The sequence below is a fragment of the Zootoca vivipara genome, chromosome 5, assembly GCF_963506605.1.
Source record: "Zootoca vivipara chromosome 5, rZooViv1.1, whole genome shotgun sequence".
In the NCBI taxonomy this organism is placed as follows: Eukaryota; Metazoa; Chordata; class Lepidosauria; order Squamata; family Lacertidae; genus Zootoca; species Zootoca vivipara.
Genome location: NC_083280.1, coordinates 74,185,785 through 74,212,943, shown reverse-complemented (window position 1 = coordinate 74,212,943; position 27,159 = coordinate 74,185,785). Strand labels below are relative to the sequence as shown.

General features: G+C 43.7%; 1 protein-coding gene across 1 annotated transcript in view; it reads left to right on the top strand.

Moving 5' to 3' along the window:
* Window positions 1-1,466: 1,466 nt before the first annotated feature.
* Window positions 1,467-27,159, top strand: part of ARID5B (AT-rich interaction domain 5B) — a 183,970-nt gene continuing 158,277 nt past the window's right edge. The window contains exons 1-2 of the mRNA XM_035137659.2: window positions 1,467-1,912; window positions 2,362-2,616. Coding sequence (XP_034993550.2) covers window positions 1,892-1,912; window positions 2,362-2,616 — 276 coding nt within the window. The 5' untranslated portion in view covers window positions 1,467-1,891. The remainder of the gene's footprint in view (window positions 1,913-2,361; window positions 2,617-27,159) is intronic.

Here is a 27,159-nt window from a genome sequence, read left to right as displayed (position 1 = left end):
ATAATATTCATTAAACTAATCCTATTTCAACCCGGCGCTGTGACATAGAGGTGAAACGTTGCGAAAGCGTTAAAAATAGCTTGCCAGTCATTTCGACATCCTGTAATTTTATCGCGGATCAGATTACAACTGTCATACTGTACAGACCTTTATTTCCCTGTATAGTACATCATGCTTGCTTTTCCCCCCCCTTTCTCCCCCCCCCGTTTTTTTTGGAAGATCAACTACGCTAGCTTTGGTGCCAACGGTGTAAAATCTGGAGAGAGGGGAATGCACCATTTTCTATCCACACTGCGATTGTGGGGCGGGGGGGGGGGAACGCCTCCCTTCTATAGGCTGCTGGTGGGAAATCAGAGATTGCTGGTGGTGGTGTGTTTTGTTTTTAATTTTTTGCTATTTGATTGCATTCGCTAGCCCGGGTCTCTATCCCGTGTTCCACCCCACCCCACGCAACCTCGTTCTGTGGCTCCCAAGTTTCTCGGGGGGTTCCTTTTAGGGACGCTGGTTTGCAGAGCTCCGGAACAATCAAGCAAATAAATACCCCTATTACAAGCAGATTGTCTTATGGAGGGGTGTGTGTGTGTGTGTGTGTGTGTGTGTGTGTGTGTGTGTGTGTGTGTGTGTGTGTGTGTGTGTGTGTGTGTGTGTTCACTCCCCGAGCCCCGGCTACTAGTTTTAATTTCGGGATACATGGAACGAGTTTCCAAATGGTTGGCCCTTCCTCCTTCTCCCCCCACCCCCCTCCAACTATTACTGAGAGAGAGAAATCTGCATTCTGTGCCACTTTAAAACTCCGTATTCCCGTATCGCTTGGTTATATAAACACATTAGTATTTGAGCGCGCCCTTGCCGGAGATCTGCATTGTAAACACGTAACTGGTATGCGAGTGTGTGCGTGTACTTCGAAATCGGAAGAATGTACACACGCCGATCAGGCGGAGCCCCGGGCCGAGCGGTCCCCACATATTGATTTATCATGCCGCGTTTATTGTTCTGTCCTCTTAATAAATGCAATCATAGCTCGCTGCCTGTTCAATATTGCTCGCAAGATCCCGTGATCGGGGGTACTTCTGGGAGCCTTCGCTCACCACTCCTTCTCCCCCCCCCTCCTTTCAAACCCTCTTTTGCAAAAGAGAACAAATGCATTAATATTTATATGTTTATATAATCGATAACCCACTTTCTTCCCCCCAGCTCTGGCTCTCTCGCCCCCATCCCCACGTTAAAATTCTAGCACCAGGCATCTATTCTAACCCGATCAAGAGTTTCTTAGGGGGGAAATATGGCAGTAGGGGAACGTAATCTAACTATCAAACAAATCTACATATCTAATAAAAGCAAATCTGTTAAAGAGAATTAGAAAGAAGAACAGCGCCTCTGACTCTCTGCAGGAAATGTTCTTTATATTAGACATATACAAGCAGGTCCTGTCAGATGAGCAGCTCAACTAGACCGCCTTTCCGCCCGGCAAAAATGGAACGGCTCTTTTGTCTGGCACTTCGGGGGCTCAGGGGAATACAATCCTGTTTCTGCAGAGATTCGGGAGCTGGAAGATTTTTAAAAGCGCCCGAGACCCCGAATTTGCCTGGACCCATGGGCTTCTGAGCTGCTGTTCGGTTATGCATTGACCGGTATTACCTCTGCAGATCGGTAGCAGCCGGGCTATAAGCCCCTTGTTTTCTACGTGGTTTGGAAATTGGGGGTCGTGACCATCTCTCGGCGGGATTTTTGGATATTTTGGGCGAACCGGGGGTGTAAGGTTTGCGTTTTATATTGGGGCTCGGAGCCGGCTGCTGCGAGAGATCGCTTTTCCCTGCCAGGACCTGATGCAATCCATTCAAGCCAACAAGTTTGGAGAGAATGTTGAGTTCAATCAATTCAGAACGTCGAGATGGAGCCCAATTCAGTTCAGGTATTCGGTTCTCCTCTCTTCTTCGCCTCTACACCCCAGATCCCGGCACCCCGGATCCCCTAGACACCCACCTTCACCTCCCCCAAACTTTCCAAGAACTTTTCCCCTGTAATTACCATTCCACCCCCTCTTAAAAAAAAGCCTTTGCTGATCATATAGAGAGAGACACAGATTATTATAATGGTGACTGTGATCGGATTTTTTGCCCCCTTCGGAGGAAAACCAGCCTGGCTCCTCAACAAATCCCCTCCTCATCTTAGAGGTTGTGATATTATTTCTTAGCATGTGTTTGATTTATGGATGTCTTTCTCCAGTATGTTCTGATCAGAACTGGCTGTGTGTGTGTGTGTTTTAAATGAATTGATCTGCAATTGCTGATTATTATTATTTTTCTCTCTCCTCCCCCCCCCAAATCCTCCCCCCCTCCACCCCTTGTTTATTCCTTCCAGTGGGTCGGATCTCCGTGTGGTTTACACGGACCGTACATTTTCTACAAGGCTTTTCAGTTCCACCTTGAAGGCAGACCAAGAATTTTGTCCCTTGGCGATTTTTTCTTTGTAAGATGTAAGCCAGAGGATCCGATTTGCATAGCGGAGCTACAGCTGCTGTGGGAAGAAAGGAGTTCCAGGCAACTTTTATCCAGCTCCAAACTTTATTTTCTACCAGAAGATACTCCCCAGGGCAGAAACAGTGACCATGGCGAGGTAGTAAACATACGTTTCTCTCTCTCGGGGTGTGTGTGTGTATGTGTGTGTGCCTGTGTCATTGTGTGTCTCTCTCTGTGTGTTCTCTTTTCCGCCTCCCCCCCCTCCCTTGCTTGTAATGTTTATTAAAGGACAGGGTTGAAATGTTCCTTTCTGCCGGCAACGTGAGCTTCTGGTTTTTTTTTAAGGGCTTGTGCCATTAAGGAAGGGCTGCAGCGGGTGGCTGCTGCCAGACTTTGCCTGTCATCTGTAGAAAGGAGGACTGCGCAGAATGTTCATATTTTAAAGCAAGCAGCCCAATAACTTGGTTGCCTCTGTGTTGAAGGTGATCTTTACTTACATCACCTCCTCCTCCCCCCCTTCCTCTAACGCTGCTGTCGAAGCGTCCTCGTCACATGCTTGCTGATTCCCCTTCGTTGCTTGTATTTGGGGGTGTCTACACCTACCCCCCCCGCAAAGTGAATTTAAACATTGTACACCTCGGAAGGGTTTCGTTCCTTTTCCTCCTCCCCCCCTTCTTCTTTTTAGGGTGTGTATGTGTGGGGTTTTTGTTTGTTTTTTTGGTCTTCAAGTATTTTTGATATGTTGGAAAGAAGGCGGAAATTACGAAATGGAGGCAGAGAGTGAGATCAAAAGCGATCTCGCTGGCAAAGACGTGTTGAATAAAGTGATAAATGACAGGTACTGGAAATAATACATTCAAATAACTTGCAGAGCTGCCTGGGCGGATTTCAAAGCGCTCCGGTGTGCAGTAACCAGCACAAACACGTTAAGCATTAACAGCGAGCCTCGCTTTGCTTTCCCCGGTCACGATTGTTATTATGCCTGCCTCAATGTACTGGATTAACACAATTACTATAAAAAGTGGACATTTTCCAGAAAAAGCGTCGCGCGGGGTAGGAGTTACGGTGGGAGGGGGAATACAGATGTGTGAATGAGGCTTCTCTGGTAAGGCTGAGGTCCCCATGCACGTTTCCTTGGAAGCCCCATTGAACACAGTTGAACTTACTTCCGAGTAAACTCGGGCTGCGCGGGCGCGGGACTTGCTTCCAAGCAAACCACGCCGGGATCAGGCACCCTTTGGGGGGGGGTTGCAGCCCCCTCCCCAGACTAGCTTGGGTGCAAGATCGCGGACTTACTTTCGAGTAAGCAGAGGTGTGGCGTGTGTGTGTTTCGGGGACTGGCTTTGGTTTTACGCGTGTGGACTACCTTGTCAGGCTGCAGCCAATAAACTTTGAGACCCGAGAAAGTGCCCGGGTGCAGTCCAAACGGGAAAGGGGGGGGGAGTGTGGAGACGTTCCGATCGCCTGCGGGAGGCGGATCGAGAGCGCGGCGAGGAGAGAGGGAGGGAGGCGGCGGCGGCGCTGGCTCGCATTCACACTGTATTCTTCCAGATCTGTAATTTCATGTATGCCCGCAATTCCGCTGGCTACTCGAGTCAGCTGACTCTGCGCTGTGTTCCTGAGGAGGAACTATTTTAAGGGCCGGCGAAGAGCGGCGCTGTGTTTATGCAGAGAGAGAGAGAGAGAGAGGTGGGAGCATTTGCAAAGGCGCATCATCATCAGAATAATAACAATAGCCAGATGTGAGGCTCCTTGCAGGCGCGGGGGGGTTGAGGGGCAACAACCGGCCGAGCCGGCCTGCTTGCTTGCAGTCCTTTCCTCACGTCCACGATGCTGCCCCCCCCCAACCCACGGCGCCGCCGCCGCCCTCCTTTACAAGCCGAGCTGCCAGTTCCTTCAACAATCGATAGTCTGATGGAGTTAATTGTAGTTCCACTCCCACCCCACCCCCCTTAAAGCCTCTCCTCTCTCCCCCATAGCAGCTCCGCGATCGAGACTCCTTTTGGATTATGCCTTCTTTAATTTCACGTTATGACCATTTAACACTTTTTTGTTTTCAGCCTACAGAGTGCTTTAGTCGTGTACTCTAAATGTGCAGTTTATGATTGACCGGCACCCTCTCTCCCCCCCCCGCCCTTTCTTGAATTGACATTTTGGAATATGGAAAAGTTGTTGGAGGAGCAAGAATGGTTAGGACTCCAGAAACCCTGTTCAGGTTGACACCCCCCCCCTTTGCAGACATCTCATGGCTTCTTCCCCCCACCCTTCAACTTTCCCCTGCAGCTGTCTCTCCTCCCCCCTCCTCTTTTCACTAGTACTTATTATTTGCTTTTCAAATTTATTACTTCAACATGGTCTGTGATCTGGAAAGGGGAAGGATTAAATATCCTCTCTCTCTCTCTCTCTCCCCCCCCCCCCGCTTCCCCTTGAAAAGACTACAAGAATAATAGGCCACTAAACCAGACAGGAAACCATTGGAAATGTTATTGAATTGTTTTAAATTTAACACATCTATTGAAAACTTAGAAATATTTATACATAGACATTTGAGTGCCGGCCTGAAGTAAGTGACACTTGGTTCAGTGAGGAACTGCAGGGCAATCCTGTACATATTCTCAGAAATTAATCCATCTGGGTTCAGTTGGGCACAAGCACAATTTGGGCTACAGGCTGTTCTTTAGGAATTGCCAAATAGCCCCCTTTTTTCAGTGGGCTGCATCCAGGAGTAGGCTGCAGCCCTAACCCCACTTACTTGGGGTTAAGTTCAATTGAATTCAATAGGATTTACTTCTGTGTAAACCATGTTGGGACTGAAGTCATGCTTAGAGTACAGTGGGGGTTAAGTGACTCAGGAGAACTTGTGTGTCCCATTGTATCCAGTGAGTCTTAAGCCAAACTGAGTCTGGAGTCAACTTAGCAAGGCTGTCCTTTTCAACACATAACTTGAGGAATGTAGTCTATACCAGTAACTTTCCAAAGGATAGTAGGGACATACTCCTAGGCAGACATACTTAGGAGTAAGCAATATTCAGAGGTGTCAATGTGTGTATAACAGGGCTGTGTGACTGAAAGGATAAAAAAATGTATTTTGAGATCTTGTGCAGTGAATATACGTACACACACTTACAGAGTATGTATGGAAGGGTTTGGGAAAGGTGGGGGATGGGCCACAAATCATTTTAATATGCCTTAATGACCATCTCGTGTTACTGTGGTATGAACATCAGAGGAAATTAATCCGACCATTACAAGCAGGAGTGTTCTTTTGATTCACGGATTCTCATCTGCATCTGCATTCCTAATACTATGCACGATTTCAGGGTTTGTTTTTTTTATAAAAAAAAAATAAGTAAATGCAAACTGCTAGCAATTAGCTGTATGATTATACTGGGTATATTTCATTAGGGGCCCTTGACTGAGGCGTCTCTGAATTATTCAGCCGTATGAGAAAATCATTTTTTATGGAGATAATAACACACCTTGAGATGATGCATGCAAATGACTTGCATGGAATGCTTACGACTTGTATGTGAAGCAGGTATAGAAAATTTTCCTGATGTGGTTCAGTTTTACACCCCAGTGATGTAATTTTTCCCTGCTGGCCTCAGTTAGTCATTCATTAGCAGAGTAGCAGCAGCAGCAGAAACAGCAACAGCACACACTGATACTTGTTTGGCAAGGAGCCTGTAGAAACTCGCACTTAGAGCCAAGGCCTAGAGAGGGCAACATAACACTCCCATTAAGAACTGTACTTTGTTTTCACTTACTCTATTAACTTGTTTATAGACACCGAAATGATTTTTTTTTAAAAAAAAAAATCATTTATTTTAAATTGTTTTAGATGATAAAATTCCGTTCATGAATGTTCAGCAGAGACAACCCCGAAAAAGAAAAGAAAAAAGCTTGCTGATTGGCAGTTTCTTTCTTAAGGGAAACATTTCAGCATTCTTTCTCGGTACAGAGAGCAGTTATTTCAAGTAACTTAACCACAGTAATAATTCTTTTATGTAAATGACATCAACAGCTATTTCTGAAGCTGAGAGATGAGGCTGCTCTTAACAAAGTCTCATGTAACCCTTTGTACGTCTGCGTCCTGGGCATGGAAGAATTGCACTTGGTATAATTTAGAGAGAAAGCAACAGACAGGGCTTAGGGAAAGAACTGTGTGGCAAAATAATTATATGTTAAGCACTGTAGATAAAATGTGGTTGAGTCCCCCCCCTTTCATTATGTGGATTGTAAATCTATGGTGTCAGCGTTTTTTTGTGAGGTCAAAGGTCAACAGCGGCACTTGCTCTGAGCAAAACCAATGTTTAGCAGAGCACTGGATCTTATCACAGGCTGGTGATCAGCTTCTTTGGAGATTGAATGATAGTCACCTGCATGCATGTGTATTGCTTGTCTGATGAGAACTGCAAGTGGTTATTTATAAATTCATCGGAATGGTAATATCCAAGCTGCATCTGTTTTATAGGATGAGGTAGCAAAGTGTGTGTGTGTATTCAGACTACTTTGTGCTATTCATTGTACAGAAAGCAGTTCTGAAGAGAACAGTGTCTGTCAATCTCACATGTGGGTTGTGAAAGGCACGTGGTTCTTCTGTTCTGCCAGTGTGTGCATAGTGAAATAGATGTGGACTTTTTTTTCCGTACAGGACAAAACTGCAGTCGGGTTTGGGTAGGAAATGGCATGCTGTGTGAACTGCCCCGCTGACAGCCAGATCACATGATTGTTTACTGAGAAGTAAACCCCCCTAAGTGCAGTAGGGCAGAAATCGTAGTGTGTACTGTACACATAGGCTTGTACCCCGATCCTGTGCATATTTATTCAGATGTAAGTTTCTAGTGTGTACAATGTTGACTGTTTCCAGATAATTACGTGTAGCCTTGTAGCCTTAGTACACTGCTTTTGATGATATGTTTCAATGGACTGCTGTGTGTTTGGTTTGATTTGATCAGAGTTGGGTGCAAACACTGGCAACTCCTATTGTGCAATCCCTCTCATCCCCTCTGCGTTTATAGGTAACCAATTTAACTTGTGAAGCTAGGAAAGCCTCAGGTCTAGCAAAAATATACTAAACTTTAAGGTATGAGAGTGGAAAGGGCCTAGCTACTGTACATATCACATGTGTGCCTAGCAGCACTATCCTGTGGATATTTGCTCAAAAGTAAGCCCCATTGCATTCAGCGAAGCTTACTCGCAGCTAAGTTTACCAATGATTGCAGTCTACAGTAATTCTAGACATTTTCATCTCTCTGATCTTGATACCTGACCTGTGCAGCTTCTCAGGAATTGCTTTGAGTTAATATTTGCATTTTGAGACTAACTTTTAAGTATTGCTTCATGCCTGGCTGATATGTAATGTAATTCCATGAATTCACTTAAGCAAATCAATAAGAAAAGCAACACTATTTCAACTTCACATCAGTACGACTACAGTTTTACAGTACTGGCTTAACAGCACAACCCTACTCTGAAGTAAGCCCCACTGAATTCAATGGGATCCAGTAAAATGATATGGAATTGCAGCCTTAGTTAGTTAGCCTTGTGGATAACAGTAGCTTATTCCTGGAGCTCAACTTTCCCCCATCTTCTTTTTTACTGATAGACTTTTTACTGATTGATAGATCGTAGTCCTCTACCTACTTACTTGGAGTAAGTGCCACTGAACTCAAGGGGATTTACTTCTGAGTAGACATGTATAGGATTGCACTGAAAGTGGAGTGGATTTGTACATCGAGTTCATCATGACAGAATAAGACCCATTTCTTGCAAAGGATGAGTTCACTGCAGATGGTATGGTCTGTTGAATGATTTTAGAGTAAAAATGGTGGTCCAACAGCAGAATCCTATTAATTTCTGCTCAGAAGTAATTCCTATTAAGTTCCAGTTGGACTTAGTCCCAGTTATATGTAGAATGGCAGCCTCAAATCTGTTGTTTACATGTGCATTTTGTTACAGTTTGTGTGTGATGACTCATAGGTCATTCAGTTTGTAGAGTGCATACCTTCATCCAAGTCCCAGGTTTAATTTCTGGCATCTCTCAAAGCAGAGCTAGGAATGACATCCAGCTGAGATGTGGGAGAGCAGCTACTGGTCTGGATAGTGAACACTAGGCTAGGTGAGGGCTGGTGTAGGGTTGCAGCTATGAGTAGGAGCTATAAAAAAAAGCCCTCTGGGTGTCATCCAGAAATCTCAGCTCTTCTGTCCAATCTGCAATTTGAAGTAAGAATTCTGACAAACTACAAGCTCGTTGTAAGAATTACTGAGATGATGAGTCTTCTGGGCTGAAATGCTTTGAACTGCCAAAAGCATTCCATAAATAATGCTAAGATGTTACTGGATTTATAGCCAGACACTGTTATTATGGACTTTCCTTAGACCCAGTTACTTTTTTTGCTGTGTTTAGAGGGAAATTCTGCCATTCTCCTCATGTGTCCTCATGTGGGGATTTTGAGTTTTTAAAAAGTAATTAGACTTTTTGCACCTTGGCTTAATTTGAGGCCCTCCTGTAGCCTTCCAAAGGGTGTGTCCTTTCTCATCTGCTTCCATCAGCAATGGCAACACCTTTCAGGCATGCATATTCCACTTATTAAAGCACAATGGGGACGGGCGGGGGAATCATGCTAATGTTGCATCTATCTCCCATACGTGCAAGCTCAAATTAATTCACATTTACAAATCCGGCAGACCTGTAATTGCAGCATTAGAGATGCACGTTTGACATTTATCGTGAGCTGTTCCTGAAATTGATGATTGCATAATCACTCATTGAAATTTTGTCTCAAGCACATGGATGGGGAAGCTGTGGCCCTCCAGAGATTATTGGACTCCAACTCCCATCTTTCCCGACCATTGGTCATCCATGATGGGAGTCGCAATCCAATACCCTCTGGAGGGCCACAGCTTAGTCCTGGGATAGCTCAATTGGTAGAGCATGAGACTCTGAATCTTAGGGTCATGGGTTCTAACCCTAGGAAGGGCAGAAATATTGGGGGGTTAGGCTTGATGACCACCATGTCCCCTTTCAGCTCTACAATTCTGTGATTCCCCATCTTGCCACAGAGATTCAAAAGGAGTAGCAGCATTATTTGCACCCCTGGTGGGGGCCGATTTCACCAGGCCCTAGGTGACTGCAGCAGTGTTGTTGTTTTTTGCAGTTGCTGTTCCCAATCTGATCAGTAATGCTAAACATTAAACTCTTGTCTTTGGAGAATAAAAAGCTTTTACATGCTACACCCTCAAGCATATTAAGATACTGAGCAAGATGGGTTTTCTCTCTCTTTTTTTTTAAAAAAAAGTTCTAATTGAGTGTTTTAAATAAGCATAGGGGCGAATTAATTAGGCTATCCTTTATTTTTAGTTGCTTAGTTACACAGTAGTATATTCCTAAGCACAAGTGAGATAAATTGGCTGTGTGTGTGTGTGTTTGTTCCTGTGCTACTTTATCCCTTAATCATACTTACTGAATTGCTCAGGAGGCTAAAGCGCGTATAGATTTTGTGATTCCTAATATTAACACATGTACAAAATGCTTAGGAAGGAGAAAGCATATTCTGGTTCAGCCTCTTAGGTGTCTTAATTTAGGGTATTTATTCTTCCTAAGGGGAGCAATGGTTGTTCACAGGTAAGAGTTCTGGAGAAATCGAACTCTGGAAGTGCTTGTTGGGACATTCATTAGCATTCAACACAACGCCCAAAACTCTTAGAGCAACCTTAAATGTTTGATTTAAATGCTTTTTCTTTGTATCCTGTATATTTGTGTGTCCCCACCCACCCACCCACTAAACCCAATCGGGCTTTAACTCTACAGAGACTGGTGTATATTTGATTAGTAGTACAAGCGGCATTTCTTACTTCATCGTTGCAATGTTGTCAGTAGCTCAAGAGGATGCTGGCGGTGACTGCAGTGTTGGACCAGTAGGGCTAACTTAGCATGTGGAAGCAGGGCTGTAGCACACATGTTTTCTGGGAGGGGGCAGGGAAAAGCTGTTCTCTGAAATCCTAGAGCAGCGGTTCTCAAAGGGTGTGATGCGCCACGCTGGTGTGGCAGGAGAGGATGGCAAATGTGGCCCCAAGATTCAAGGACAATCAAAGAAACATTTAAACATTTCAGTGTAGTATACTATAGGTATAGATATAGATATCTTGCAGAATATGGATAGATACATTTTTTAAATGAGAGCAAGAGCATCAAGTAATATCGGGGACAATCCTAGTTGTGATCCAGAATTGCTGTTCGAACAGAATATACTATAGCATTGGCTGTTCTTCTGCAGTTCTGCATGACATATTGTTGTGAGCAGGGATTTTTTTCCACTCTGACAAATGTGAAACGTCAGAAAAGATAAAGGCTTCTTTGTGTTAATGGGGAGATGAGAGTTTGTTAGTCTCAAATTAGACCTAATATAAATGAGATTAGCCGGCCAAAGCAAGCCCATACCTCTTATTAAGTTTGTTTACGTACCTAAGGTACATATGTAAGAGGCTCGTTTAGAATTATATTTTGGGAATGATTCATGTTCTTCTGTAGCTGCATTGTTGTATACTTTCATGATCATGTCCCATGATCTTATTATAAAGTAGTTGTGTTCTGTTATAAATCAAGCACTGCTAGGAGTTGTTCCTGTTTGTTTTCCAGGTTTTTTTTTTTAAAAAATAAATACATAAATGGGGGGGGGGCATGAGCAATTTTTTATTCTGAAAGTGTAGTCCAGAGGAAAAAGTTTGAGAACCACTACAACTCCCATCATCCGTGACCACTGGTCCTGCTAGCTAGGGATGATAGGAGTTGTAGTCACAACAACAGCTAAGGACCCAAGGTTGAGAAGCACTGCTCTAGACCAGTGGTTTCCAATTGGTGGTCTGTATCACTATTCACATAATAAAAACTTATCAACATTTTCAAAACTAGGGGTGTCAATAGCTTGGCTTTTGAAAAACAGGGAGCCCACAATACTTAGCTAATTGGGAACCGCTGCACTAAACAATTACCCATGAAAAAAATATTCCCTGTCCCACTGGAGAGGCGATACTGGGGTAGATGGAGAAAGGATGTGATTTGGTCCAGATGTTTTGGGACTACAGCTCCCATCATCCCTGACTACTGGTCCTGTTAGCTAGGGATGATGGGAGTTGTAGTCCCAAAACATCTGGAGGGCCGAACTTGGGGATGCCTGGTATAAGGCATCTACCTATATACCAATGAACAGAGCCCCCCCCCCAATCTCACCTCCCTCTGCTCTGATACTTCAGGCAATTTCCCAGCCAACCTCTGATGTTGGAAGTGAGCCAGACTGTGGAGTAAAGTTCCTGGAGTGATGGGGCATGGGCATGTTAGGCAAAAGAGTGCTCAGATTCCCTGCACCTGTAAGGAGATATAAAAAGGTGTTAATAAGCTGAGAGAAGGGAGTGGGGGGGGGAATATGCACTTTAAAATTATTTTGGCATCTTAAATTGGGATTTTTGAGAGTAATATAAATTCCTCCTTTCTTGTCCTCTTATTTGGAAAGTAATAGCTACTTTTTTTGGGGGGGGGGTGAGGGGAAAATATGGCAATTAACAAACTGCTGAGTCGACACAGGAAACCCATTAATGCTGGAAGGGCTCTGCTGAATCCTAAGAAAGGGACAGCTGACAGAAAGAGACTTCTCTCTCTTTGAAAAACAACAACAACAACAAATAATACAAAATGAGTAATATGCTCGTAGGAATGTACTCATAAAACGCAAGCCCTGGAGGTTTGAATGAAGTAGTCCCTTTGACACTGGATCTTTATTCAGATATATCTGCAAGTCTGCAGTAGGCTCAGCTCAGGTGGCTTTGCGCAGGTGCTTGTCACATGTGGAACGTGATACAGTTTTTTTTGCATTTTGAAAATAGTGACGTGCAGGAGTGGCAAAGGAAAACAGAGACCTTTAATAAAGATAGTATTTACCATGCACAAAGGCATGGAGGTGATTAATTACTCAGATTTCTAAACACACCTTTGTTAACATCCCTGCTCCCTAGCACACACAAATGCCCCCCCAAAGGCAAGACTGTCACAATTCCAGAACTTAGTCACATTGTAATGACATTGCATCTTGGTCCAATAATATTATCTTGACAGAATTATGATGTCCTAATTCTGCTCTCGAATGGTTCAGTAACTCAGTAGTTCAGTAAAAGGAGGTAACATACAGATTGGCACGTACTTACATCTCTCTACATCACCGATGCATGTCTCTCGTAAAAATTAGAGCACGTTGCCCCGTATTTTATACGTGAAGGCAGCAGACACAAATAAATGTTGCTGCCGCCATGAGAGGCTGAGCTTCCAGCCAGGAAGTTCCTCATTCCAGTGTTATCTCTATCATGAATTCACAAGGTCGCCTCAAGGAAGCTATCGCAAATGCAAAAATTGAGATGATAATGTTGACCATAACACATGTGAAGTGGTTTGCTCCTATGAAGTGCTACAAAAATGCTAAGTGTATTATAACTGTTAGGGATTGCCCGTTTTAACCCAGGTTTCTTCAACCTGGTGTCCTCCAGATGTATTAGACTACAACTCCTGTCATCCCTGGCCATTGGCTGAGACTGACGAATGTTTATAGTCCAAAATATCTGGAGGATATTTGGTTGGGGAAGGCTGTCATAGATTAATCAATCAGTTGATTGATTGATTGATTGATTGATTGATTGATTGATTGACTGACTGACTGGGGCAACAGGACAAATTTTAATTAGTGGGTCTGAAAGTTCAAGGCATTTTCTTGTCTTCCTTTGGAAGAAGATTTTGATGTGCGCGGGAACACACACACACACTCACACACTCTTTTACATGCAAAAGCTATAGATTTTCTTTTTTAAAAGAGTGGGCACTGTTTGCCTTGGGGCTGCTATTGTGACGCTACGAGCCTTTGATTCTTTCTGCACATTTTAATGTTGGCTGTGAATGATGTACTGATTGATAGAGATATCAAACAATAGAAGATTATGGCAAGAAACCCAGTGTACAGACTCAGTAGATGTATGTGAAAACTGCCCCCATTGTTCTGCTGCACTCAGTAGTGAGTAAATTATTTACAGATATTTGCTAATTAAAGCACATATTGTTTTTCCCAGCACAATGGGGCATAAGGCAAACAAAAGCCAAAAAAGAAATCAGCTTGCATAATTTTCATTCGACTAATGCAGTGTATATTACTGCTTGGTAAGAAAAATATGTATGTAATCTGCACAAAAAAGCTTTTCTCAGGGTAACCAGAGAAGGCAAAAAGAGCAATAAATTGCTTGTCAACTTGCCTAAACTTAAATGGTTCCTGGAGTTCAGTAGGCCATCTGATAGGAAAACATTGTGACTGAACCTTATTTTCTCCCTTGGTCACAATTTCTGTCTGCAGTGGCAGATAGAAACTTAATTGAAAACACACACACACACACACACAATGGGAGTTGCAGCAGAAATTAGAAAGTATAATATTTCGAAACTTGATCCTTATAACCCTGCAAGATTTACTAATAGCCCAGAAAAATTGCAACACTGCTTTCTAGTACAATGTAGTAGCTGTGGCTGCAGTGCTTAACACATGTACTGGAGAGTAAGCCCAATTGAACACAGTGACAATTATTTCTGAATAAACAAGCGTAGGATGGCACTGTAAGAGACTGAGCTACGAACCTGGCAGCTCCACATTAAAATTGCCCGGCTGCTACAAGCAGAAGATGTGACACTTCTGATGTCACAGCTGTGAAGCGGAAACATTAACAAGAAAAGGGTTGTGACAGCGGCGGACATTGGTCTTTCAAATTTCAGCTGGACCCTGTGCGAGGCCAACATTTGGCTCTTCCCCACTTTTTGCCTTCCATTCTGCTAAATTCACTATGTTATAGTTTCGACACCCTGTGGGTAACCCCTAAGCTCAGCGCCCAGTACAGCGGAACCAGTCGCGCTGCCCTAAACTCACCTCTGGTTGTGGGACCACACTTTTAGTTCCATCCCAATTGTTGCATGGCTCCTTCCATCCGCCCCATGTTCTAGTATAGGCTTCTGCACTAGGGATGGCTCCCAGATCACCAAAGGAACTTTAGTTGCGAAATGCTAGCATCCCAGCAACATATTCTCAGGACACGGGTGCATGGCGTGTTAGTTTCCCCCACATGTGCACCTGTTCCATGGTTTAAACATGTCACTGAGCCTGTGGAACCTTGTCCCCAAGGGAGCCAAAGTGGTGCACTCCATAGGCTATGGACCAGAACCCACCAGCCAGCATGCTCAATATATATTCTCATATTACAGCTAAGCCAAGTGTATGAAACACTCAGAGCGGGTGATTATAAATGCTGAGTATTAGTATCTGACACCTCGTAAGTTGCACAGTCATATTCCACAGATGGAAGGCATGTCATATGTCTTCCAGAATGCCATATGCACAGTTTTCTTTGTCGAACTACAAATGAGAATTCTTTATGTCTTGGAGATGATTGTCAGTTAATTAAACTTACAATTTGCATGTGTTCGGGTTCAGCAATCGTAGCATTATTGCTTTTAAAATGCCATACTTCTCTTGGTTGTCTTCTGGATAGCCCCTTCCTGTTGGCAAAAGCTACTACTCAGCTGGGATAATTGAAAGGCCCAGGGAGGATTAATTTCAAATATCCAGTCATAATGCAGCCTTCAAATTACACATATAGTCTTGTCTTAGCTTAGCAATGGCAGTCTTTGAAAATGGTATAAAGATATGTAGGTTTTGCTTATTATACTGTTATATGGTACGTAACAGGCAGTTCGTGGGTCCCATCTTTTGGTCACACACCAGTGTGTCCAAGAGGTAGAGCCTAGTGTGGGGCTATATGCTGATGAAGGAGTAGATTTCAGTCAATTCTATAGGCAAAGTCAATAGGTGCAGTCTGAGAGACAGAGTTTCTTGCTGAGGTTTGAACTGGGGGCATTGACTCATATTTGAACAATACACTCTAGTAGCTCCCAGTGATACCAGGCAGATAAAAAGCTTAGCTATGTTTCCTATGCTTCCCCCCCCCCTCAAAAAAAAAAAACCCACAGCATGACAACACCCATTTATAGACACTGAATCCTTTGTAGGTTACAGGAATAACTCTTGTGTAAAACAAATTGCCTGCTTCCTTTATCATGCATATTCTGAATAAGGAAGGAGTGTCAGTCACCTTTTAACAGATTAGACTAGATTACATATGGTTCAGGTGATCCTTTCTATTGAACCACCAATGTTGCATAACACACAGTAGCAAGCTTTTGATCTGCATAGCATTCTTCAGGCGGGAATGGCATCTTGCCTTGCTCAGAAGTTAACTCTTCTGCCCTACCAATGCTGCGTGTGCAATAAAATGTGCCTCTTTTGAGTCATTTTAGTCTGTTTCAGACCTATTTCACTAAACTAAGGAAGGAAAGGATTACACACACACACACACACACACACACACACACACACACACGAGTGTGCTTTTTTCTGGGGGGGGGACTCAGGGGTACACATACACCTAAACATTTTGTAAATTTTAGTTTGGCCTCATTGAGGGGCAGTATTTCAATATGAGTAGGAAAATGAGAGTACCCCTAAAATATTTTTAGAAAAAAAGCACTCTGTGTGCGTGTGCGTGCATGCACACTCATCTTTTCACATCATATAGTGTATATACGTTCTGCCAAAATGGCCCTGGCTTGTCACTGTAACAAGTAATGTGCAGGTCTTCCCTTCTAAACATCTTTCTGGGAAGCCACCAATGTAATTGCTTAGACCGAAAAGTAGTTTGTTCAAATGCACTCTAGAGTTTAAGGCACTGAAACCTGAGAGGTGCTGGAGGGATGGCGATTAAAAAGATGTAGAGCTGTGTGTGAGAGAGATTTCATTACATTTGTGAAATGTTCATTTTTGAGGCCTAGGCCTCACATGCAGCCAAGTGAGGTGGTAGAACCATGAGGCCTTACATTGGGCTGTACTATCTCAGAGTGGTCTAAACCACTGAGCCTAGGGCTTGCCGATCCGAAGGTCAGCGGTTCGAATCCCTGTGATGGGGTGAGCTCCCGTTGCTCGGTCCCAGCTCCTGTCAACCTGGAAGTTCGAAAGCATGTCAAAGTGCAAGTAGATAAATAGGTACCACTTGAGTGGGAAGGTAAGTGGCATTTTCGTGTGCTGCTCTGGTTCGGCTGTCTGCGGACAATCGCCAGCTCCCTCGGCTTATAGAGTGAGATGAGCGCCACAACCTTAGAGTTGTCAGCGACTGCACCTAACGGTCAGGGGTACCTTTACTTTATGTTAAAAACAGCAACAAAAAGTACCAAACTCAGCCCAACCTATTCTGGTGGACTAGTTTTCTATTTGCAGAGTAGGTTTTGTATTTTATTTTTTTAAACATAGGGAACCATTAACAATTCTGATTGCTCTCATGGTAATCTGAAGAGGCCCATTCTAACACCGGACTCTTAGCACCTCTTTTCCACATAATTTTGCAGAAGAAATAGATCAGGCATACTCCTGTCCTTGTTACTTGTATTTCTCTGAGGCCACAAATAGATACATGTGAGATAGCTTAACAAACAAACAAGCAAGCAAGTAACTAACTTACGACCGATTTGGGATGTACTAAAGGGTTTCTGGCAAGAACATGTTCCCTTGGTGGGCCTTTGTAGTCTTACTGTCGAACCAGATGTTCCAGGGGCTGTGGTGACAACGCTAGAGAGAAACTTTTTTTTTAAAAAAAAAGTTTGTTTATTTTATTTTTAAAGTGAGTACTGATCACATGAGAATAACCTCTCATATTCCTTGTCATGTGCTTGATGTACCCACCATGTGAGTTCCAAGTTTCCACTAGTTTAGAGCCCAATAATTCAGCGTCTACTTTGCCACAGCCTAGCCTTAGGTCCGAATCTGAAACCCAGTGACTTTTTAATATCACAAAGGTTCTGGTTTGCTTTTGTTCCACTTTTCTTGCGTGATAACTCCCGAGGACAGCAATACAGTGGTTCCTCGGGTTACAAACGCTTCAGGTTACAGATGCTTCAGGTTACAGACTCCGCTAACCCAGAAATAGTACCTCAGGTTAAGAACTTTGCTTCAGGATGAGAACAGAAATCGCGCGGCAGCGGGAGGCCCTATTAGCTAAAGTGGTGCTTCAGGTTAAGAACAGTTTCAGGTTAAGAACGGACCTCCGGAACGAATTAAGTTCTTAACCAGAGGTACCACTGTAACGCGGTCACATTGAGGAAGCATCTCAGAACAAACGGAAGCTGATTAAATCCAGCACCGGTGCTCTCTTACTGTGTCAAGAACAAGATGCAGAATATAGCAGCGATAAAATGCCAGTCTGGAGGGGCTTTCTAGTAGTACTAGTCCACAAGGCCCTAAAGGGCTTGGGATCCAAGTCCCTAAAAGAGTGCCTGCCTCACTATCCACTATCTTGGGCCCTACAAGCAACAAAGGAGGTCCTGTTGGTGGTGCCACCTCTGGGGGTTACCTGGTTGGTGGAGACCTGTGACAAACCCTTTTCAGTGGTGTTGCTCCATTGGGGTATGCCCTCCCTTGAGAGGTGCATCGGCCTCCTCCCACTATTAACTTTAAGGAGGAATTTCGAAACATTCCTTTTTACCAAAGCATTTGCTGCCTGAAAGTTTTGTCCCCTGTCACCCCCCAGATTATCGGTTTGAGGGCCAATTCTTGTTTTTCACAAGGTTCTTTTATACTGCGTTTTAGAAGTTTTAATTGTATTAGTATTGATGTGTTTGCCCACCCCCCGGAAGAAAGTGTGGTGTATAAATCCTGTTGTTGTTGTTGTTGTTGTTGTTGTTGTTGTTGTTGTTGTTGATTTTCTCTGTAAAGTTAACCTGTAGTAAGCTAGGAGTGTGATCCAATGCATGTTTATTCAGAAGTATGTCCCACTGTGAGAAGCCTAACATTGAAGTCCTGTGTCCACTCAGGAGCAAATCACATTGATTTTGTGATACATACTACTGAGTGAACATCTGAATTCAGACCGCAATTATGCTTTTTATTCCTGTGTGGGAACAGCTGTGTTAGCAGCAATGCACTCGGTTATAAAATATGCCACCCTTGCTATCTTGTGTGGCAAAGTTTACCGCAAAAGAATGGAGGTGGGGGGGAATTGAAGAGACTTGTCTAAGACAAGTTATTCTACTGTCAGATAAATGGCAGCCAGCATCACCTGTTATCAACAGCCAGAGGTTTTCTGCCATGTCTCTTTAGATATGACTATTATATTATTATTTATACCCTGCCCATCTGGCTGGGTTTCCCCAGTGGAACACCAAACCATTGTTCAAATTATTCCCGAGCTCCAAAATTCCTTAAATGACCCTTGGAGGTGTTTGGAAAGAAAACATCCTCAGCATGCACAAATGTTGCCATGTCTCCATTGCGATTCTTTATCACCTCCCTGACTGTTTCTCATATATATTATGTTATTGGCAGCATATAACGTGTTATGGCAAGATACTGTTACAATCTTTCTGTGCAAAGAGACAGGCTTTCTTTCCTAGTGCATAATTCCCCTTTCTTTTAAAATATAATAAGCTGCTTTTAAAACCCGCTTTAACTACCTGACCCTCCTTTTCTTGGAGACATGCACCCCAGCCATCTGCTGAGTCAGGCAATCTCTATTTCTTCACTTTTGAAAGACTGTGCCGGTGGTTGCTTAGACAACAGTGACATAATATTTGCAGCTTAATAATGAATCTTAGGGAGAGCGCTGGCCAGAGACTCTTCATAGAACATCATTTCAACTTCACAGGACAATTTTTATTACCTCTTCTTTTTGTATCCCCCCCCCAAAGCAGCATGACCACAGTCACTAGATTTTATTAAAATGAGGCCAGTTGGATGCTGCAAATATTATCAGGATTAGAATTGCCAGATGAATGACCGGGGGTGGGGTGGGGGTGGGGGTGGGGAGGGAGGGAGAGAGGGAGGGAAGGAAGGAAGGTTACCTGTCCTGCTCTTGCAGCTTTACCTGCAGTTTGATCTGCAGGAAACAGCAGGTGAAACTTTCCCCCATATATAGAAGGCTAGAATATTGGCAGGTAGAACAGCTATAAAAAGCAGCAGAGGAGCGAGGTCTGTCAAACAAAGTTGGCAACCCTAGTTGGGGTAGGCTTTTTTCTTCTAGTTAATTGCTTCAAGAGACACAGTCCAATGCAACCCCCTAAGCCAGGCATCCCTAAACTTTGGCCCTCCAGATGTTTTGGCCTACAACTCCCATTATCCCTAGCTAACAGGACCAGTGGTCGGGGATGATGGGAATTGTAGTCCAAAACATCTGGAGGGCCGAAGTTTGGGGATGCCTGCCCTAAGCCCATGTAACTCAAATTCATCTAGGTAGTGCCCTACATATGCTCTGGGGGCATTGCCACAAGGGATTAAAATAGTATGCTTTGAGTGTTGAAAGCACTTGAGGATTACTGAGAGAATTTTACAACACTCTTATAAGGAGGGCCAGTGTTCTCACCCCTATATTGCAGAGTAGGGACAGTCTGGGGCTGAAAGGGCTGAGGCCGACAGGAAATACTGGTTTGCCTAAGGTTGACTGATTTGGCTAAGATATAAGATCTCAGCTGGGGGCTTCCTTCCTGCCTCTCTGCTCAGTATCTGAGACATTAGTCTATGGTAGTGCCGATTTGTATAGAGGGGAAGTGTTGTTGTTGTTTTTTTAAAAAAAAACTGAAAGTAAGCAGGTAAATAAATACTTAATCTGCATTTACTGTTGTTGGGTATTTAAATACATAAAGTAAGCATGCAGCCTGGGTGGTTCTTCACGTCTGTGTAGAGATATAATTACAGGTGACATCAATGCAATACAGCCAATTCCTTTAATCTTCTAAAGATTTGTGTAAGTCACCTGTCACCTTATACCGGTATATATACCAAGTTCCTGCAAGTGTGCATGATTATTAACATCTCTGTTTTGCTGTCATCTTGTTTAAAGGGAGCAGCAATATAAAGACAGGGTTGCCAAGTTTCAGTTGCTAGAGGTAGATTCAGATTGGTCAGGATCCAGGACCGAATGTTGCAGATCAGGGGAAGAACTTGAGTAGACTGTGGTGCAGCAGTGACAGAACAGTCATGGAGTATGGTAGGTTATGGGCAGAGCTTGGGGAAATGTGGATGTGGTTATCCACAAGGACCTGGTCTTACAGGTTCTATCATCATCATCATCATCATCATCAATCTGCAGTCAAATATTGGGAGCCGGTTTCATTACCAGATCCTAGTCTTGTGGATGTTTAAAAAGAGCCATTCCCTTTGGAGACCTGCCACTTCACTATGCCTTATTCATAGAATCATAGAAATGTAGAGTTGGAAGGGACCACGAGGGTCATCTAGTCCCTGCAATACAGGGATCTCTTTCAGAAGTGGGCAATCGCCAAAGCCATTTACCTGTCATAGCGTGTCTTATGCTAAAGGCAACTCCTTGCAAAGAGTAATTGGCTGTGCTGAATAATTGCAAACCTAACCCCAGCTGCTGTAAAGGAGCAATCAGTTGTATTTTATTTTCCATTATACTTTGCTCAAAAAAGTAAGGTTGGAAGATGGTGTTCCACATGCTCTGCACACCCAAAAGAAAAGAAAAGAAAAGAAAAGGGGGGAAGTAAGGTTGGTTTTTCTGATATACCCGTGAAGATACAAAATACTGTATGTTCGGTAATCTCGAAGATGATCTAGGTCAGCAAATCTTCAATCTTCTCGACTGAGAATTGTCTCAGTGATGCAGAATGCATGGAGACTTCCTTCTATCGAGCACCATTTCCCTTCACATGGCACATTCAGTACACCTGCCTTGAAAAAGTATTCATTCAGTGTTGGTCACTGATTCTTAAAGAAACATTACTCCCACCCCACCCTACAATAACCTGTAATTTTGTGGGTGGCTTGAGAGGACGCCATTGTCTATTTGGTCCATAGGCCACAGTTTTAGTATCATTGATGTTTAGTACCACTGTTTGGAAGGTACATTTTTTAAAAATCAACCTTTTAAAATGTCTTGTCTATTTGGTTTTTGCCTATTTGGAAGCGGCCTTAAAGCTATATTTGAAACAGGTAGCAAAAGAGATCCGTTAATAGCAATTGTGTGTCTTACCATACAATCCTAACCATGTTTACTCAGCTCTATTGAAGTACCAGTAAATGGGATCAAGATTCTGGCCTTAATAAATAAGACTTAGGCCTTAATTTTAATTTTGAATCCTTGCACAACCATAATTTCTAGGATGGTTGTAGATAGTTCACACTCCTGTTGCTTCAGACTTCTTCACAGGATTGCCTACAGTCATCACTTCACTCCTCTGTGGCTCCCAGCTGCAGGTTGCTGGGAGACACAAATCACAAGTCTTGGTGTGTCTGCCTGAACCTAGGCTCCAAACAAACCACGAGCCCAGGTTGGGATAAGATGACAAGTCAAGGCTCGTGGCTTCCCATATGGTATAGCCAGGAGGGAAGTGGGGGGCTTTTGAGCAGTGTGCCCCAGCATTCAGTCTGTTTGAAGTAAACCATAGTTACAGCATTAACAACCCTTTAATGTGCTGTGTGAACACAGCCCACTGGGAGCTGCTGTTGATCTCGGTGTATAATCTCCTGTGTTTCTCCATGCTTGGATTCTGATTTGACTACTGCTCACAGGTACAGGGAACAGAAAGTTTTGTGAGGCAACCCGGATGCACACTACAGAGTTCAGTATGCCTTTTAGAATTATATATGGCTATTAATCTCACTGAAACCACGCTGGTGATACTACAGTAGTCAAACTAGTTCTTATGAAATGTATCTGACCAGAATAAATATTTCTGAGCATTCTAATCAAAGCTTTCCATCTGGGATCATTTTGTGCTGGAATGTAAAACCATTAATTAACCAACTGAGACCTGAGTCACTCCTGTAGGCAAGGAGTTGACATGATGAGTAAAAAAGGGTTCCTAGCCCTTAATGAGAACTGTCTACCTTTACAACACATATTTGAAACAAAATGCTTGCCTTTCCTCATATTGGGTGTTTCTCCCTATCAAGTCATAAGAGAATTGAAAACCTATCCAAGTGCAAATTTAAGACTGCTTAGACAGAAGCATAAGGGATCCCTTTTTAGGGTCGGTGGGAAGAAAGGGAGTGAAAGAAATTAAAAGCAACTTTCAAAGCCTGGTACGTGATATAATCAAGATTGACATGACATGAAATTTATTACGGTCAGAGACCAGCTTGTGAAACACAAATGGAACTACAATCCCAAAAGCAAAACAAACATTTAAAACAATATACAACAATGGATTTTAAAAATGCAGAAGGCATATAAACACATAAAAACTTTAAGATAGACTACCATAGAGAAATGACCGAGAGTCGCCTGTGGATCCGAGTTTGGGAATTTTCTTAACAAACTAGATTGAAACGGGGGTTGGTCTGCGCTTACAGATCTGTGCACAGAATCTGGCGACCATCCGGGTTGTCTTGGGATCTTTGCCTAACAGGAGAAGATTGAATTTTTGCTTTACCGGGAGGTCAGCAAGCCTCACCAGCAGGGGGTCAATGGTTTCTCTACATGCCTCATCGTAAAAGGGACAGGCGCAAATTATCTGGTCATATGGGACTTTTTAAAAGGATCCTTCCAAGACCTGCGAGGGCGGAGCCGAACTTCTGGCCAGTGTAAAAGCCCTTCTTGCATTTTTGGATACAAGAAAAAAGAGAGATGCTGCTGGTGCAGCTATATATCTCTCGATTTCTGCAATTTTATAGTCGGGGCACCTTAAGCAGTCCTGTTGTCTCTCGGTGTCTATAATTCTTTGCCTAACCATAGCTTTTGCTTGGCCCAAGCCCAGACTTAGAAGGGCTTGAGGGGCAAAACCCAGTTTCTGAAGAGTGTTCAGGACTGCTGTCTGCCAACCTGACTGGAACTGGTTGCAAAGGATCAGTGGAGCTATACCACGGGGGAGCAGTTTCAGTGACAGCCATTTATAGATTGATGTTAGGCTGATGTGAGCCTCCACTCTTATCATCCCCATTTCTAGTCTGATCCATGCTTTTGATACGCATCTGGGGACTTGTAGAAGGGTTCTAAGGAGTTTGGATTGCACTCTCTCGAGGGGGGAGAAAGCAGAGGATGGCGGGCCCATAAAGGATCCATAAAGGTGCTGTGCCAATGTTTTGGCCTTCTATAATTTTAGGACCGCGGGGACAAAAAAGCCCCCTTGGGTTCTAATTTTTTTAAAATCAAGATAAAATTGCAAAAGAACCAGAATATTTTAATAGCATTTGTTGGCGTTACCCCATAATAGAGAGAAAGGTGATCACATGTGGTCTAAAATAAGAGGGAATGACCGTTCTGTCCCTCCCCGCCCAATAGGCACCCCAGATCAGCATTTACTCTTGAACTGGAACCAGTTAAAGACAGAACTCCATAAGTAGGCCCCTATGAGCCTTGGGATGAAAACTCCCATTGGCAACTGGGAGAGAGCCTTTCCCCTCAAGCTCAAAGTTGTGCCCCATTCCCTGCATGAACAGTGGGTGTGTGGGGGGGGGGATGAAAAACAGGGCCAGAGAGTATGGCTGTGCTCTCCCCCTCGATATGTTTCCAGTCATTAAGGAAGATAATGCAGGAAGGGAGTCAGAAACGACTTCCTTCATGCTGTACGGTAGCTAATGTCTGTGTGTCTTTACCCTTGGTTGTCTGTGAACTCAGGCATTTAGGTCAGGGCAGTCAGCACCATATTTAAAACTTGTGGACTGAATGATTGCATACCCTGCAAGGTTCTCATGGATGATGACTCTCTAGTGTGGTGGTAGCTCTGCAGTTGTCTCACTAAGGATTAGTGCTCCAGGAATATTCTGTATGCTATCTGGGTAGGTATGTTTATCTGAAACAGTGGGCTGGCAATGCAGTCTATGGCAGACAACTTACAAAGAATCAGCTTCGCTCCAAGTTGGGTCTAGTCCCATGAATTTAAAGCAAAGAGGATTGTTTGTCTTCAGGATTTACTGGAAAGATTTAATTGTCCTGTATATGTTCACACATGTACATTTACATGTTGTGTGCCAGCAGCAGATTTAGGGCAGTGTGGGCGGTTCCCCCCCCCCCAAACAGGGCACCAAGTTGAGGGGGTGCAAAAATAATGATTATGTTAATGATACCTATATTTGTATGGGTGCCTACTGAGAAGATCCATAAAAAGCAAATGCACCAAAAGGAATTGTTGTGGAAAATAAGATATATTTAGGGAGGGGGGCTGCCAAAATTTGTCTTCCCTCAAAGTCTCCCCCTGTTTGTGCATCGAATAGTTTCACTTTGAAAGACCCAGGGACAGCATGTTGAAACCTGCCAAGATGGCATACGTCTTGTCCCAATACATTGACAAAATGCTCTTATAAACCACTCTCAAAATCTCCCCCAAAGGCAAAATTGGGACAGTGATATTCAAGGGATGAGTACACTGTATAAGGAAGTGAGGAAATGGGACTCTCCCTGGGAAAACAGGGTGATTGAAATGTATGGGGATGTTTTTCATTTATTTCCATAGGCTTTGAATCCAAGCCCAAGGTGAGCTGACTTAAGGAAAAATAATAATACTACGTCAAGAGGCGCCATGCCCAAATTACATGGTTGGTGTTTAAGGTGAAGTTCTGCAAAAGGGTTGATTTGTACTTCCTTGCGGCCTTTAGGTGATTATGCAACGCGAGTACAATGTTGATAGCCAGCTTAATGCCTATCTTGTCAAATGATCCACAATAAGAGGCCACTCTTATATCTGCGGCATGTTTTGTCTTGTGCATTAAAGCGAATGCAAGTGATCTGTTATTTGTATTTTGCTTGTGACAGAGTGAAAAGTCCTTTAACTTCAAATGGCAAGATTAGTAGCTGCTCAGTGAGTAAATATGTACACTTTCCTTTGGCAATTTTTGTTTGAGGGTTGTTGGGTGTCACCCCACCCCACCCCACCCCACCCCCGGCTTTTTTGTTTGTTACATTCAAGGCTTTTTCACCTCCATGTGGACCCATTGGAGTCGAAAATAAATTGGGCTTAGCTGCCTCTTTATGTTTCCTTTAATGACTCAAGCTGAGTGTTTGTATTTTAGGGAGTCTTAATTGCCTGACATTGAAATGGTCACACACAGGCTTTGAAGTTAACACCCCATTAAGTTAAAAGTGGGAAGTTTGTGCCTCTGATGGGGCCTTGTTGTTGGCCTGTATGGTTGCAAGACTCTAAACAAAACTCCCTGAAACTGCACAGTGGTCCCATTTGTGCTGTGTTGCTGTTGGTAATTGCGGCAGCAGTGGAATATTCATTTTTTAAAAAAATATTGATCTCTAAAAGCTCAGGTTCCCGGTCAGGGTGCATCCCTGCCCAGATCTCAAACCTGAGGTCTTCTCTTATGAGGGGCAAGCTGAGCAGGACCCTCCAGCAGATCTCCACATGGCTCCAACATACCCTCCAACATTTCTCTGACGAAATTAGGGACATCCTATTCCATACCTCCAACATTTAGGATACCCTAATAAAAAGTGGGACATTCCAGGATCAAATCAGAAACCAGGACGGCTTTTGTAAATACGGGACTGTCCCTGGAAAATAGGGATACTTGGAGGGTCTGCTCCAATAACCCCAAGGGACCATTGGATATGGACAATCCTGTCCCAGAACTGGAGGTCTCCCTTATCATCTGCTTGGGTTTCTGGCCAGTTCACTCTCTCACCCACCCATAATCTCCCCTATGACAGGTCAGGCAAGAGGAATAGAAACACGGGTGGCGTTGTGGGTTAAACCACGGAGCCTAGGGCTTGCCGATCAGAAGGTCGACGGATCAAATCCCTGCGACAGGGTGAGCTCCCGTTGCTCGGTCCCTGCTCCTGCCAACCTAGCAGTTCGAAAGCTCGGTCTCTGCTCCTACCAACCTAGCAGTTCGAAGTGCAAGTAGATAAATAGGTACCGCTCCGGCGGGAAGGTAAAAGGCATTTCTGTGCGCTGCTCTGGTTCGCCAGAAACGCCTTTGTCATGCTGGCCACATGACCTGGAAGCTGTACGCCGGCTCCCTCGGCCAATAGAGCGAGATGAGTGCCACAACCACAGAGTCGGTCACGACTGGACCTAATGGTCAGGGGTCCCTTTACCTTTACCTTAACAACACTCAGCACTCTTAACAAACTACAAATCCCAGGATTCATTGTGGAAGGAAGCCTTGACTGTTTAAAGTGATACGATACTGCTTTAAATGGATAGTGCAGATGGAGCTTTTGGTAAGTTGCTAGATAATATTTTTTATTTAGTGGCATGGAATCATAGCAGCTGCTTGTCATTTAGTGCCAAAGGTATTCGGTGTGAAATGTGGGAGGACATATGTGCTATGGTCATGGGTGACTATTTCTAAGCCAGGCATCCCCAAATTCGGCCCTCCAGATGTTTTGGGACTACAATTCCCATAATCCCTGACCACTGGTCCTGTTAGCTAGGGATGATGTGAGTTGTAGTCCCAAAACATCTGGAGGGCCGAATTTGGGGATGCCTATTCTAAGCTTTTACACACTGTAACTGGAATTTGTAAACTGCAATTATTCTTCTGTAATGATTATTGTATTTTGTTGTTTAAGTTGTTTGTAATCCACCCGGAGCACACCATTCTTCATAGGTATATAGATACTGATTACACACACACACACACACACTCTCTTTCACACTTTCCCCTGGGGTCAC